The 14,733-nt window shown below is 36.3% G+C and overlaps 1 protein-coding gene across 2 annotated transcripts in view; it reads left to right on the top strand.

The window, feature by feature from the left end:
• Window positions 1-14,733, top strand: part of USP9X (ubiquitin specific peptidase 9 X-linked) — a 103,194-nt gene that overhangs the window by 83,345 nt on the left and 5,116 nt on the right. For both annotated transcript variants that reach the window (XM_069872924.1, XM_069872917.1), the window contains exons 31-41: window positions 666-886; window positions 1,288-1,478; window positions 1,932-2,105; window positions 3,918-4,059; window positions 4,217-4,967; window positions 5,480-5,603; window positions 6,780-7,005; window positions 8,085-8,214; window positions 11,094-11,279; window positions 12,934-13,154; window positions 14,632-14,720. In XM_069872924.1, the coding sequence (XP_069729025.1) occupies window positions 666-886; window positions 1,288-1,478; window positions 1,932-2,105; window positions 3,918-4,059; window positions 4,217-4,967; window positions 5,480-5,603; window positions 6,780-7,005; window positions 8,085-8,214; window positions 11,094-11,279; window positions 12,934-13,154; window positions 14,632-14,720 (2,455 nt within the window). The remainder of the gene's footprint in view (window positions 1-665; window positions 887-1,287; window positions 1,479-1,931; window positions 2,106-3,917; window positions 4,060-4,216; window positions 4,968-5,479; window positions 5,604-6,779; window positions 7,006-8,084; window positions 8,215-11,093; window positions 11,280-12,933; window positions 13,155-14,631; window positions 14,721-14,733) is intronic.

The raw sequence follows: 14,733 nt of genomic DNA, 5'->3' as shown, positions 1-14,733 counted from the left end.
CACCCAGCATGCACAGTTCATACATCAAGCAAAGCTTGCTTGTAAGCGTGCATACTCTTTTACTTTCTTTTACAATTTTTGTTAAAAAAACACAGATTAGTGTAGTGAATCTGTGATCATAAATGTTATCTGAAGATAAGTGAGAGGTCTGAGGGAGACGACTCAGGCAAAAAAATCTTATCATGAATCATAGATTGCATTATCTAAAACTATTTCCCATTCTGACAAGGAAAAGTGAAACATAAGGGAAATATTATAATTTTTAAAGGCTTATGAATTTGCTAAAGACTTGTGAATTGGTTATATGTTCTAGACTTGTTCATCTGAATTCTTCAGCTAAGACATTGGTTGATAGTGAGGGAAGGCTTCTGTTTGATACATAAATAGACTGAATTTTTGTCTGGCCACATTTTTGGTACAAGAAAATGGTGTAATGCTAAGTTTACAGATGCAACTACCATTTATGGAAGTTGTGTTCATTTTAGTAATTAAATTTCCTGGTGGAATGTTTGTTGTATTACACAGCAGTGTGATACAGGCTGATACTAATTTTATGTGACAGATATACTTCACTGACTACATACTTCAGACTTTGTATTTTCTTGATGGTCTCATTCCTTTGTAACAAAATAGTTTACTAATCGCATTCTGCCATTTTCTTTTAGCTTGTGAAGCGCTTACAGAATGGGAATATCTTCCACCTGTTGGACCTCGACCACCAAAGGGATTTGTAGGACTAAAAAATGCTGGTGCCACATGTTACATGAATTCTGTCATTCAGCAGCTGTACATGATTCCAGCCATCAGGAATGGGATTCTCGCGATTGAAGGCACAGGCAGTGATGTAGATGATGACATGTCTGGAGATGAAAAGCAGGACAATGAGGTAAATTTAACTATATAGAACTTGGTTATCTTTAAGATAAAATTCTGCTTTATGAAAAGGTTGTGAGAAATTTAAGTTACTAATTGTTTTGCTCTCTCCTGCTAGCAGTGAGGACAGTAGTGTGAGGACTGATATTCTTAGTCGAATAGGCTTAGTGCTAGAGAGGCGGTTCAAAACATCAAAGTAGCAAGGTTTGCAGTCTTCCTCCTGGTGGCCTTGTACTTGAAATCACTGTACATTACTTCTTCCACTAGAACTCTGTTAATGCATACAAAGGCATTATTTGTTTCTTTAGATGAGATATGAAACACCTTAGATTGTTAAATTAAAGAAGTGGTACAGCTAGCTCTGAGACAGCTACATGTTGAAGTTAACTGCACAAATTTTCTTCTGCTTTTCAGAGTAATGTTGACCCACGAGATGATGTGTTTGGTTATCCACATCAGTATGAAGACAAACCGGCACTGAGTAAAACAGAAGATAGAAAAGAGTACAATATTGGAGTCCTGAGGCATCTCCAAGTTATTTTTGGTCATTTAGCAGCTTCCAGGCTACAGTACTATGTGCCAAGAGGGTTTTGGAAACAATTTAGGTAAATAGAAAATATAGTATTGATAGATGTTCACTGAACCACTGAAAAGCAACAGAACTGATCGTAGTAGAAGACATGATAGTGATATTAAGTGTAAATTAGCAGAAATTGTTCAGCATTCTATCTGTTACCCTACCTTTCACCATTCTTTATAAGTCTTAATAATCCAAAATTCACAGCAAGGTGTAGTTGTTTTGAATTCTAGTGATTGTTGACCTTGATACTGACTTTGAATTAAGTGCGATGTTATATGCAAAAGCTTGGGTTTACTTACCAGTCAGTGTCAAGGAGAGAGTAACAGTTGCTATACTACATCACAAACCAATAAATAGTTTTACCCACTAAGGAGGAGGGATTAAGACCTTGAATACTGTTGTTTGGGCTTTCTGAGAAAATAAATTTTTGGACAATAAAGCAAAAAAATATTTGATGAGAATGTGCTTTTGTTTTCAGACTTTGGGGTGAACCTGTAAATCTCCGTGAACAACATGATGCTTTAGAATTTTTTAATTCCTTGGTGGACAGTTTAGACGAAGCTTTAAAAGCTCTGGGCCATCCAGCTATGTTAAGTAAAGTTTTGGGAGGGTCCTTTGCTGATCAGAAGATTTGTCAAGGATGCCCGCATCGGTAAGTGCTTAAGATGATTCTTTCTTACAGAAAACCAACCTGTGTTTTTATCCTTATAAAAGGTACTAAAGAGTCAAGAGTGATGTTCTTGTGGTGGTTGGGTTGGGTTTTTTTCTTAAATTAATGGAATTTGCTACTGTATTTTTTCTACAGCCTTAACATTATTTTGTCTTCAAGTGCCTTCAAATACTTGATTATTTCTTCTGCTTAGCAGATTTTATATGAAGCATTGTGTATTGATCAGGGAAGGAAAAGCTACAGCTTTTTCATGTTAAGAGTGAAGACAACTCATGGACCAAACGCAATGTGTAAAATTTCAAGACGTGACCAATAGCTGTTGATGTCTTTTGTCTTCCGTAGTGTGGAAGACTGACCCAAGTATGAGTTTTTAATTCCAGTAATTAAAACTCCATTCGTGTACCCACTGTGTAACCTGTAATTAAGAAGAATGATGTAGAAAGTTCCTCTTTTTTCTTCATATTTCTGCTGTATTTTTAATTGAATTCAAATGTGAATATTTGAAGTTCAGCTTCATGTGAGGTATATATGAAACCACTCATACCAAATCAGACTGCCCACTATCTTGATGATGGTGATCAATGACAAGTGCTTAGTGAAAGAGTAGAACTAGCCGTTGTACAGTTATACTTTCCTAAACTTTTTATTTGAGGTGGATGATTAGAAATCTGTATTTTGTATCGCTGACTTCTTACTGTTCACCACATCTTTCAGAATATGCATTACTCTTAAACCATATGCATCTCTGCACATTACCATTGTGCATTCTCATTATTGTGAAAGCTGGCCGTTTAGTTTTATCCATCAGTTAGCAATTAAAGTACATGAAAAAACTTGGTACTCTTTCAAATTCAATTGAGCTGAGTTGAGTTTAGGGAGATGAAAACCAAGGCTAAACTAAACTGTTGGACTGAGGTGTGACAGATTAAAAGGCTTTCTAAATTTGTGAGTTACTTACTAGGTTAATGAATATTACTGTTTTGGTTGAAGAGTTTCTAAATACTAATTTATTCACATTTATGGAACTCTTTGTGCTTGACTGCATATCAGAGAAGCAAACCCTGCAGGGGTATGTTGGTATAGATGCAGCTTTTTAAATTTAATCATCACTTCTTTAAAGATTTGTTTCCAAGATGTCTTAACTGGTTGTCTCTCAAACATTGCTGGTTCATTGCTAGGAATTTGTTTCAAGGTCGTAGCAGAACACAGTAAGTCAAAGCCAGTCGTAAATATGCAAAGTGAATTTATGAAGACAGCTATTCAGTTGTTTGGGGTTTTTTTAAGATAGAAAATTTAAAAAGCTGCTTTTCAAGAAGGAAAGTCTATTTTGTACTACTGTCTTTAGATCTGATGCAATATTTGTGTTTATCAGTGTAATCCGTTTGTCAAGTTCAGCATGGAAAGTACCCTGCTTTGCCATCTTTACAAGCTTAAGTTAGCCAGCAGTCTGTCACACTACTTTAGCTGCTTTAAAACCAAAATGTGCTAAAAGATTCGACTTCCACAATCTTTTCAGTGAACTCGAGACATACAAGTTGCTTCTGTCATCTTTGTAAAATAGCTATAGCTGGTGCAGATCAAAAAATACACTATGCAGAGACCGTAATCTAATCTAAGGAAGACTGCAATAAGAAGATTCGGTAATTTTTTTCTTTACTGCTTCATTTCTTTTGTCAGAAGTTAACATCGAATGCTGAGTAACAGTTTTGCAGTAAGGTGCTGTGTAGCACTTATAAAACATGACGATTGAACACATTTCTACCTTTCTCTTACCATCTGTCTGTACATTGGTAGGTATGAATGTGAGGAATCCTTCACAACTCTGAATGTAGATATAAGAAATCACCAAAACCTTCTTGATTCTCTGGAACAGTACGTCAAAGGGGATTTATTGGAAGGTGCAAATGCGTATCATTGTGAAAAATGCAACAAAAAGGTAATTATTCCTTATATATTGAATTTGTGTGCCACTGTGGTGTTATAGCTGTACTAAGTTCAGTCTTAGTTCATGTTCCGGGGAAAAAGTTTATCCTTTAATTACTGAATTCATTTGTTGGTTAGAGTATGTATAACTGTTCGTGACCTTTTTTTAGGTCGACACCGTGAAACGCTTGTTGATTAAGAAGTTGCCTCCAGTTCTTGCAATCCAGTTGAAACGATTTGATTACGACTGGGAAAGGGAATGTGCAATCAAGTTCAATGATTATTTTGAATTTCCGCGAGAGCTGGACATGGAGCCTTACACAGTGGCAGGTGTAGCTAAGTTGGAAGGAGATGATGTAAATCCTGAAAATCAGATAATACAAAATGAACAGTCAGAAAATGAACACTCTGGGAGCACGAAATACCGGCTTGTAGGTGTACTTGTACACAGTGGCCAGGCCAGTGGTGGACATTATTACTCTTACATTATCCAGAGAAATGGTGGAGATGGCGAGAAAAACCGGTGGTATAAATTTGACGATGGAGATGTGACAGAGTGTAAAATGGATGATGATGAAGAAATGAAAAACCAGTGTTTTGGTGGAGAGTACATGGGAGAAGTTTTCGATCATATGATGAAGCGTATGTCTTACAGACGCCAGAAGAGGTGGTGGAATGCTTATATTCTTTTTTATGAACGTATGGACACGATAGACAAAGACAATGAACTAATAAAGTATATTTCAGAACTTGCTATCACCACTAAACCCCATCAGATTAAAATGCCATCAGCCATTGAACGAAGTGTACGGAAGCAGAATGTGCAGTTCATGCATAATCGTATGCAGTACAGCCTAGAATACTTCCAGTTCATAAAGAAGTTGCTTACTTGTAATAGTGTCTACTTAAACCCTCCTCCAGGTTAGTATGTTAATGCAGTAATTATGGATTAGTTTCTTGCAAGAAGAATTTTGATTTGTATTGTCAAGTATTTGTCTAGCAAGTGAAAACTTCGTGTGTTCTGCTTTGAATACTCTGTGGTTCTGGAGTCCTGCAGTTAAACATCTGTTGTTGAGTTCATCAGTGATAACATGCCAGAATATTTAGCAAAAAATACATTGATAAAGTATTCAGTTTATGTAGTAAGTCATGTTTAAATACTGAAGTTTCTGGACTGCTCTGCTGAAGACAGTTCTCAAAGCGGAGATGCTGCATTTTGAAAAATCAGATCTGTGTTAGCCTCCAGGTAGTTGTTAAAGTTTTAAAGCTTGCGTTTTCAAATGATGCACTACATAAGCTAGAGGCTGTTTTGATCAGGTTTCCTTTTAAAACTGGAACACAATGTCAGACAAAATAGTAATCTGGACTGAGTTAAATTATTAAGTAAATTGCTTTTACTTTGTCTACATGTGAGTATTTTGATTTTTCTTTAGGACAAGATCATCTGTTGCCTGAAGCAGAAGAAATAACTATGATTAGTATTCAGCTCGCTGCTAGATTTCTCTTCACCACAGGATTTCATACCAAGAAAATAGTCCGTGGTCCTGCTAGTGATTGGTATCTTGTCTTTTAAAACCAATTACTGTTCTGGAAGTTCAGTGTCTGCTACAAGATCTCAGTTGTATACATATGACAATAAAAAGTGTTAGCGGTCTATCCCATTTTTGCCCCTCCCTCAAATACACAGTTGAGGTGCATGTGAAAATGGGGGAAAACTTGGAACAGAAAATACTGTGAAGAAACTGAGTTGTAAAGTAAGCTGCTGAGCTGAACAGCTTCGAAATTAATTTTCATACAGAGCTTATATCTACCTTTTGTCTGTCTTGTAAAAAGGAAAAAGGAGTAAAATCTGTTGCTAACGCAAAAGTAACAGGTCATATATTCGGACTTGAATTCAGAAGGGCTTGCTTCTCGTTTTAGTAATTTTAAACAATGCTCTTATAAACCTGCTTTTGCAGCTTATATTTTTATTCTGTTTCTGAAAGATATCTATATAAAGTCTGTTAGCAGAATGCTTTATGTACATTGCTATGGGGTCTGTAATTCAAATCTGTAGTACAACAAACACTGCAGTCTTATTCATAGCACCACAGCATTTTCATCTTTAAGCTGTTTTTATTGGTTGGGAAGCATGAGTTTGCTACTAGTAGAACTATAGAGAAATATCTAGTATTCATGATGACCAGTAGTTTGCCAGCTACTACTATGTAGTTCTGTAACACATGGCAAATACATCCCTCAAATTTTTCTCCAATAGCAACTTTCAAGGGTATGTAAGTTGCTCCTTTTATTTTAAGAGATCAAGAGGAATTCAAATATTGCTGCAGGAAGGGGGGTTGCAGTCACACAAGACCCTCGCTGGAACAGATATTTTACTCTTTGGGGTTCTGGGTTTTTCTAGATATGTAAATGAGAATATAAATTCCTAATAGCTTGCATAATTAGTTACCTGTCATTTTACAAAGCTTACGAAGTCCACCTCACGTGTTCTTTGCTATTTGCCCTCTCTTCTAGTAGTTTGGGAGTTGGAGGATGTAATACTGTCTTAGAAGTATCTTTTTACATCGTGATTGCTAGTAAGACAGTATCACTGTAGGAACTAAAATTTTTCTAATTTTGAGAATTTTCTGAGCAAAAATGTTTGTGGAGTCTCTCTTAACGTATGTTCTATTCAAATTCTGTCCAAATTTGTTAATGTCTACATTTGGTCAGTTGTGTCATCTTCTATTTCAGGTATGATGCATTATGCATCCTTCTTCGTCACAGCAAGAATGTACGCTTTTGGTTTGCACACAATGTCCTTTTTAATGTTTCAAACCGCTTCTCTGAGTATCTTTTGGAATGCCCTAGTGCTGAAGTGAGGGGTGCATTTGCAAAACTTATAGTATTTATTGCACATTTTTCATTGCAAGACGGACCATGTCCTTCACCTTTTGCCTCTCCTGGACCTTCCAGTCAGGTATTTAATTTTCTACCTAAAAGCTTTTGAAACTTATTCTTACTTCTTCATGATAAGTGTTGTAACTTAAGTTCTGGAGTGCATAAATCGGTACTTGACAAGCAAGCTATACAGTCTGCTTTGTGCTACATACATCATGTTACCTTGACTAGTTTGTGTGAGTTGCTCTCAGAGGGGTTCAGTTTCATCTCATTTATAAATCTCTGTGAAGACTAAGTAGGGAGAACTTCTGAGTTTTGTGAAATCTGCAACATAAAAGGAAACCCTTGGTTTTCATTTAGAATTTGCAAACAAAATACAAACCCCCAAACAAATCAAACAAGCAAAACAATAAAACAACAAAGAAACCCAAACAAAACCCACAAGAACATACAGGGGTTCCCTAAGTGTTCTTCTTCTGGGTCATACAACGTTTAAATTGTCGAAACTTGTAACTTTGCAAAGGAATAGACAGCAAATTGCTTAATTCTATACACGTAGAACTAGCAATCAAAAAAATCCAAAATCTTAATGTAATACTTGCCACAACATTTTTCTTTCAACTGTACTCAAATTTTAAAGATAACTTTTTTGAGCCTTTGCTATGTCTTATTTTTAGTGTCTACAGTAAGACAGTTTTGTTTGTATTCTCCTATTTACCTTCTCAGGATGTTTTCATTACTGTATACAGCAAATTTGTGTTAACTTAAAGCTACATATGCTTTGATAGTGTTTTGTTTCATGAGGTGTTTGAGATATACCTGTACAGATGATTCCATTGTCTTTCTTAGTCTATGAAAGTTCACAATGGAAGTGCATGTGCTTTTCTGAGTATTTAAGCCTAACTGCTATTGGAGAAAATGCTCATTTAAAAGCTCCAATGCTTGCATAATTTCTTGGACTTACACGGTATGTAGCTATGGGAGTCATTCCCTGTTTTTCTGTCTGTCTTTGTGTGAGATAACTAACCAGCTGCTAGTATTTTGGAGCTTGTGTGAATCCCATACCTCTTAATCAATTCTGTTTTCTGCCGTAGTAGAAAGTATGACCTAAATTAAGATTTGATAGTTCAACCACTAAATTAAAACTTTCTTTAATAGGCTTATGATAACTTAAGTTTAAGTGATCATTTACTGAGAGCGGTACTAAATCTTCTGAGAAGAGAAGTATCTGAACACGGGCGCCATTTGCAGCAATATTTCAATCTGTTTGTGATGTATGCCAATCTAGGTAAGCAAATTTCACACATTTTACTGACAGCACAGTAATGAACTGTTTTTTAATGGTGAACCAGTTGTACAGATAACAGCTGGAGAATCCAGTTTTTCAGGCTCGGGCTGATTGTTATCGTTAAATGCCATATGGATGTTCTTTAGAGCATTTGTCTTCCTCCAGTTTGGAGCCTGGGGCTTTAGTCCTCCTGCCACCCTTGGAAGGTGAATCTTGGAGCAATAAGAGTGTGTCGTTCTAAGAGGGTGTGGGGGGTTAAAAAATGGCAAGAGATGGTGCTTTGTTCAGGGCTCCTCTGCAGGGAGGTCAGGAGACCCAAGAAGCATGTGCGGCTGTTGGCTGTTTTGAGCCTGAAGAAGGTGAGGAGGATAAAATTTCAAAAGCGAGATACATGATTCTCCTTTATGGAAACATCAATTCAGATGGTCATGCTTTGTCTATGTATTCCAACTGTGTCCTTTCAATATTAATTTATTTAGTTCACCTTTAAAGTTCACAACTCTGAATGCAACTCCCTATCTGTATTCCTTTTGAAGACTTTTTGGAAAGCTGAGGCAATAGCTTAGTCTGTATATGCTCTTAGACCTCATTGCTTGCCAGAATGCTTTCACCATAGACATCATAGGAGGTAAAAGAATGCAGGAAAGTATTACTTATCAGGTATTCTAATTCTTTCATGATAAACAGGCAAGAAAATCCAGTGTTTATGCAGTATAGGAAGGCTTAAGTAAAGTTCTCCCTTGCTTGAGACAGTGGTTCTTTTCATAAAGACTATGGAGTCCTAAATTTTCTGGTGAACGGTTAGATTAGAGATAGAGTATGACCACAAATGAGTTTTTTTAAGCACCTTTGAATGCAAGATTAGTAGGACTGCCTGTATTTGCAGGTGCTACACTTAAAACCCCCTATACATGTGTTATGATACAGCTGAGATGAAGTGGTTATATGTTTTTGTGGTGATCCACATGAAATACTGGCTGTAGCATTTCCAGCATCACTCATTTTTCTTCAGAATCTTTCAATATTCAACCTTATGAAGATTGAAAATAAGTACATGCATATAAGTATTTATAAACTTGTATTAGATTCTGAATTATATAGGTTCTCTGCATAGAAAGTAACTAGACTGTGTACTAAGAATAAAATGATGCCAATGGTATCTGAAATAACTATTCCAAACAAAAATACTTTTTGCAGTTAAACTAAGATCAGTCCTATTTGCATTCACGTGGACAGCTATAATCATGCTTTTTCTTAACATTGTCAGCATGCTGAAAATCAATTGATGATTGATCAAATAAACTGTTTCTCAGGTGGGCTAATCCATTGCTGCTTTATATTTTTGCCATGAGGAAGAGAAATTATGAGTTATAAAATGCAACTCAAATGAATAAAGGATTGCTTTTTCCCTTTCAGGTTGATGAGAGTAGTCACAGGTGATGAATTTTGACAGAGCTCTGTGTTTTTATTTCTGCCAGTTATCTGGGTCTTCTATTAGGGACCTGTTTTGTATTAAGTGACAAAGCATCTTTCTCTATGGCAGTTCCTAACCAATATATAATATTCTTCCATAGTGGAAAAATGCTCTCCCCCTCTTACTTAAATACAAGATATTTTCATCCTTTCCTGTGAAGTTGTATGAAGTTAGGAGATCCAGTTCCTTTGGAAATCTCACAGAATGCCCATAATACAGAGCAGTTCAGCCATTGCTGGTTATGGGCTTTTGCAGGCGAGTCATACCTCTGAGTTTCTGTTAGATTAGTTGCGGCTGAAGTATTTAGCAAATGCATGAGTCCGTATGGAGCTTTTTCACGATTTCTGCATAGAATAGACACATACAGAGTTCTGGAAGCTCTTTTAAAATTGGCTACCCACATGAGAGAAATTTAATTTCCTGTGGTTGTCTTACTACTGCTAACTGAAGGCTTCCACATGGATGGAGTGTGTTCATTCAGTAAAAGCCACAATACATCATTCCTTCAGTGCCCCAGGTTCTGGGAAAAAGGTTAAATTGTCCGACATTTTGAGAAGTCAACTAATATATTGTTCACATCAAAGCAAGTGAGACATCAGTTCTACAAAGGATGCAACTACAAAATAACATAATAAAAAGGTACTGTAGAAGAGCTCTATTAAGATGCTATCTGGATTCCTCATTCTTATCAGAAAGATGGTAGGTAAGGTCCAGTTGTATTCCAGAGTAAGAAAACCCTTGGAAACGTATGAAAAATCATGATCTTTAGCCAAATTGTGAATCAGAATACGAGATCAGAAGGGATATTATTTAATTTACTGGTAAGTACCTCTGTAGTATGCAGAACATATTCTTGCAGTCAAACTAGCTGTATGTTTGGATATTTTTGGTTGGTTGGGGTTTTTGTTGATTTTGGTTTTTGTTTTTTTTCTTGAGTTGATCTTGTTGCTTTTATTTACACTGGCTGCGTATCATGTACGTTTGGAAATGTCCAAAGTTTCTAATTGATGTATCTAGGATGTGATAGAAAAATAAGGAAATACGCTGTGGGGGTGTTCATGCTATCCTGGGCCACACAATGTAGAGATCAGTCTTGGTCCAAAAGTCTTCTCTGAGGCTTTACTGTCAACACCGATGTGTGTTACTTAAGTACTAAGGAGCACTGTTAAGAACTTCGTTATTTGCAGCTCTCCTCTGATGTGATTTTTCAGCTGAACGTAATTTTCTTGTGCGTCTTTACTGATTTAGTTATTTTCCCCCAGAAAGCGTAAATGATGATTATAATATAACCCAGCAAGAGAAAAGTTACAAGTCATGTAAATAGTAGTTACTTTTCTTTTTAAGAAAAAAAGTATTGTCAGTGCCAGAAAGAAGTATCTTTTTTTTTTTCCTCCTCCTTGTAAAGGCGTAGCAGAGAAGACACAACTTCTGAAACTAAATGTTCCTGCAACCTTCATGCTTGTGGCTCTGGATGAAGGTCCAGGTCCTCCAATTAAATACCAGTATGCTGAACTGGGGAAGCTGTACACAGTTGTGTCACAACTGATCCGTTGTTGCAATGTGTCATCGAGGATGCAGTCTTCTATCAATGGTATAATGAATTTTAAGTTTCCCTTAGATTAATTGAATCTATCAGTAAATGTCTTTTCTATGTGTTAGGCTATTATGTATAACTTGGATAAGCTGGAAAAAATGTTTAACGCTTTAAGTTTAGCAACTTCTTTTGTTTAAAGAGAGAAATCTATTTGTTGTAAGCAAAACTGATTTCTTATACCAACATACTAAAAAGTACAAGGTAGAAATCTGTTCTATATTTTACATATCTTGGCTTATTCCTTAAAGATACGGGAAAACAAAGGGGTAGTAAAGTAGTAGTTCGTTGATTACAAAATAATAATGATTTTAGAATAGATTAAACTCATTGTAAAGAGTTGCATAAGGATTTTTTGATTCTGAGTATGCACTAAAATAATAGATTACTTCGGTGTAACCAGCATAAAAGTAATCTGTACAGGAAAAACACTGCAGCACGCTCTACAATAGCCGATACTGCTTACCAGTAAAGATATTTTGCATTGTCCTGGGTAGCTGTTGAAAATTATTTGGTACTTGTTCTCAGTCAGGAAGACAAACAGAAGCCAGCACGTTTAATTTATGATAGATAAAGAATCGGCTAGAAATTGGTTGACCACGGTGTAAATCATTAATATCTCCAGTAGCTGAATGGAGTGCAGTTATTTTTGAGAAATGATGGTAGAATACTGGGCTATGTGGACTCTACAGCCTGTACATACTGCATTAAGCATATTTTAGAAAACCTGATTAGGAGTCTGTAGAGAAGCTATTTAATGGTAAACTCATTACAGCTTGATGTGTCAGGCTATAAAGTCAATAGGCTAGAATGTGCTATAGTAAGATTAATGAACTGGAAATTTTACTGAGCCATAATAAGCTTCAGAACCATTTGGCAGTTATTATTTGGTTTTTGTTTGCGGCGTGTGGAGTCTTACACTGAAAAGGTACTATTATTTTTCACAGGTAGGATATATTCACTGTATTCGTAATGTACTAAAAAAATTACTTTGAACATTACTGTGGCTACTGTTTATGATTACTATTTGTAGAGTAAAGCTAATTTTTTTGCTTCAGCATAACTAAAGAACACTGCTATATTTGGAAACATCAGGAGCAAACCAACAGTCTTTTCTTACACAAAATGAAGCTTACTAAGCAAGATATATTAATTTATATTGTTTCAGAAGTGTATTATTTCTCTACACTTGAGATTCTGGTGTGATTATTGTGGCAGATACTCCTCTGAAACTTTTCCATTGCCTAGTGAAGTAAATAGGCCTTGTGTCCCAAAATAGATTTGGCTTGTGTTACACAAGCAGTGAAGCAGATAAATTCAAGAGAATATAGAAGATTTCACTGAGCAAACTCTGCGAACCTCAGTAATTTCTCTTCTTGCATATGGACGTCTCCAGCTGCTCTGTTTTCATTGTCGCTGCATAATGTTACCTGAGAGGGGGAGTTAGCATCAAGCTTCACAGTCAGGAAACTTAATTATTTCACAACATAGTATTTTTCGAAGAAAATCAACTGCTATGCAGGGGTTGGATTTTTCCTACATCTATTGGGTTTTGAGTTTTATATCAGTTATACAAATTTATACTAATTTATATTTTATGTCTACGCTGAAAGTAGTTCAGTACCTTTTCATCTGTAATAACTGTTTGTCCTAGGTAATCCCCCGCTTGCCAACCCTTACGGTGATCCTAATATATCTCAACCTATAATGGCACTTCAGCAGAACGTAGCAGACATTTTGTTTGTGAGAACTAGTTACGTGAAGAAAATTATTGAAGATTGCAGCAACTCTGAGGAGACCATCAAGCTACTTCGTTTCTGCTGTTGGGAGAATCCTCAATTCTCGTCCACTGTCCTCAGTGAATTACTTTGGCAGGTAAAAATAGAAAGCTAGGAGAAAGACAGGAGTATAAATGTGTATGAAGGAAGATTCTATATTTATATTTAAAAGATTCTATATTTATATATAGGAATGTTGTATTAAATACTGAAGAGGCACTTTATAAACTTCCCTTAAGGTGCCATCCTGTATTTAAGACTGTATTTACAGTCTTAAAGTCTGCATCATGTTGGAGTACTATTAGAAGTCCTTTTATGACTTTAGGAAAGCAGCTGACCTCTTGTGAGTTAGGAACACTGTGGTAAGGATAGAAAACAAGTAGACTGAGGAGGATTGCAAAAGCATTTCCTTCATCTTTTCTGTCATTGTCCATAAAAGAACTTCTTAACGTTGCATGGAAAGTTAGAATAATTTCATAAGATCTCTCTTGTGCTTATCTTGCGTATGTTCATAAGCTGCATTTTACTAGTCTGCAGAACATACTTGGCTTCAGACACAGGAAAGAATCTTTGAGACTGTCTTGTTTCTCATTTGTAATCTCTGTAAGGTTGGTTACTTTTCCACTCAAAGTAGAATTTTTTACTTCTGTTGCTTCCCCTTTATATTCACACTTTTTTTTCCCCATGCAAACTTCACATTTTTATATGTCCTTTTGTTAGGCATTTTAAGGAATAATAATAAAAATCACTTTACTAATAGTTTGCTAGCTGTGTATTTGGGGTTGTTTAGCCTGGAGAAGAGGAGGCTGAGGGGAGACTTCATTGCTCTCTATAACTACCTGAAAGGAGGTTGTAGAGAGGAGGGTGCTGGCCTCTTCTCCCAAGTGACAGGGGACAGGACAAGAGGGAATGGCCTCAAGCTCTGCCTGGGGAGGTTCAGGCTGGACATTAGGAAAAAAATTTTCGCAGAAAGGGTCATTGGGCACTGGAACAGGCTGCCCAGGGAGGTGGTTGAGTCCCCTTCTCTGGAGGTGTTTAAGGCACGGGTGGACAAGTTGCTGAGGGGCATGGGTTAGTGTTTGATAGGAATGGTTGGACTCGATGATCCCGTGGGTCTCTTCCAACCTGGTTATTCTATGATTCTATTTTATAGTTCAGCATCACCTTTGAACACACTGTGTAAAAACAGCAATATCAGTGAAAAATAGCAGTTTGTAATTGTGCTTTTCTGAAAGTACTTTTTCCAAGGTAGATTCTTAGCATTTCATGCTTGGGGCTTCAGATAATTGTGTTAGAAACTCCTGAGGAAATACTTTGTCATTTCCGAAACCTACTATATTTAAAGCAAACAAACCAACCAGCTCAGAGACAAACAACAGAACTAAAACCACAACACCCAAAAAAGCCTGACACAATCAGCATTTTTTGAAAAACAAAGTATGCATTGTATCTTGAAATATCCTTTAAATTACAGTAAACGTAACTTCAAATGAATTGTGTTCTTCTACTGCAATGTGTAATCTGCATGCTTCAGAGAATCCTTTCTTATGTACTCTGCATTTTTACTTTTGAAGGTTGCATATTCATATACTTATGAGCTTCGACCATATTTGGATCTGCTTCTGCAAATCCTATTAATTGAGGACTCCTGGCAAACTCACAGGTTAGTATTTACC

This window comes from Phaenicophaeus curvirostris, chromosome 1, assembly GCF_032191515.1.
Source record: "Phaenicophaeus curvirostris isolate KB17595 chromosome 1, BPBGC_Pcur_1.0, whole genome shotgun sequence".
NCBI classification, from domain to species: Eukaryota; Metazoa; Chordata; class Aves; order Cuculiformes; family Cuculidae; genus Phaenicophaeus; species Phaenicophaeus curvirostris.
The sequence above is the reverse complement of the archived record's forward strand: the minus strand, read 5'-3'. Positions and strand labels throughout refer to the sequence as shown.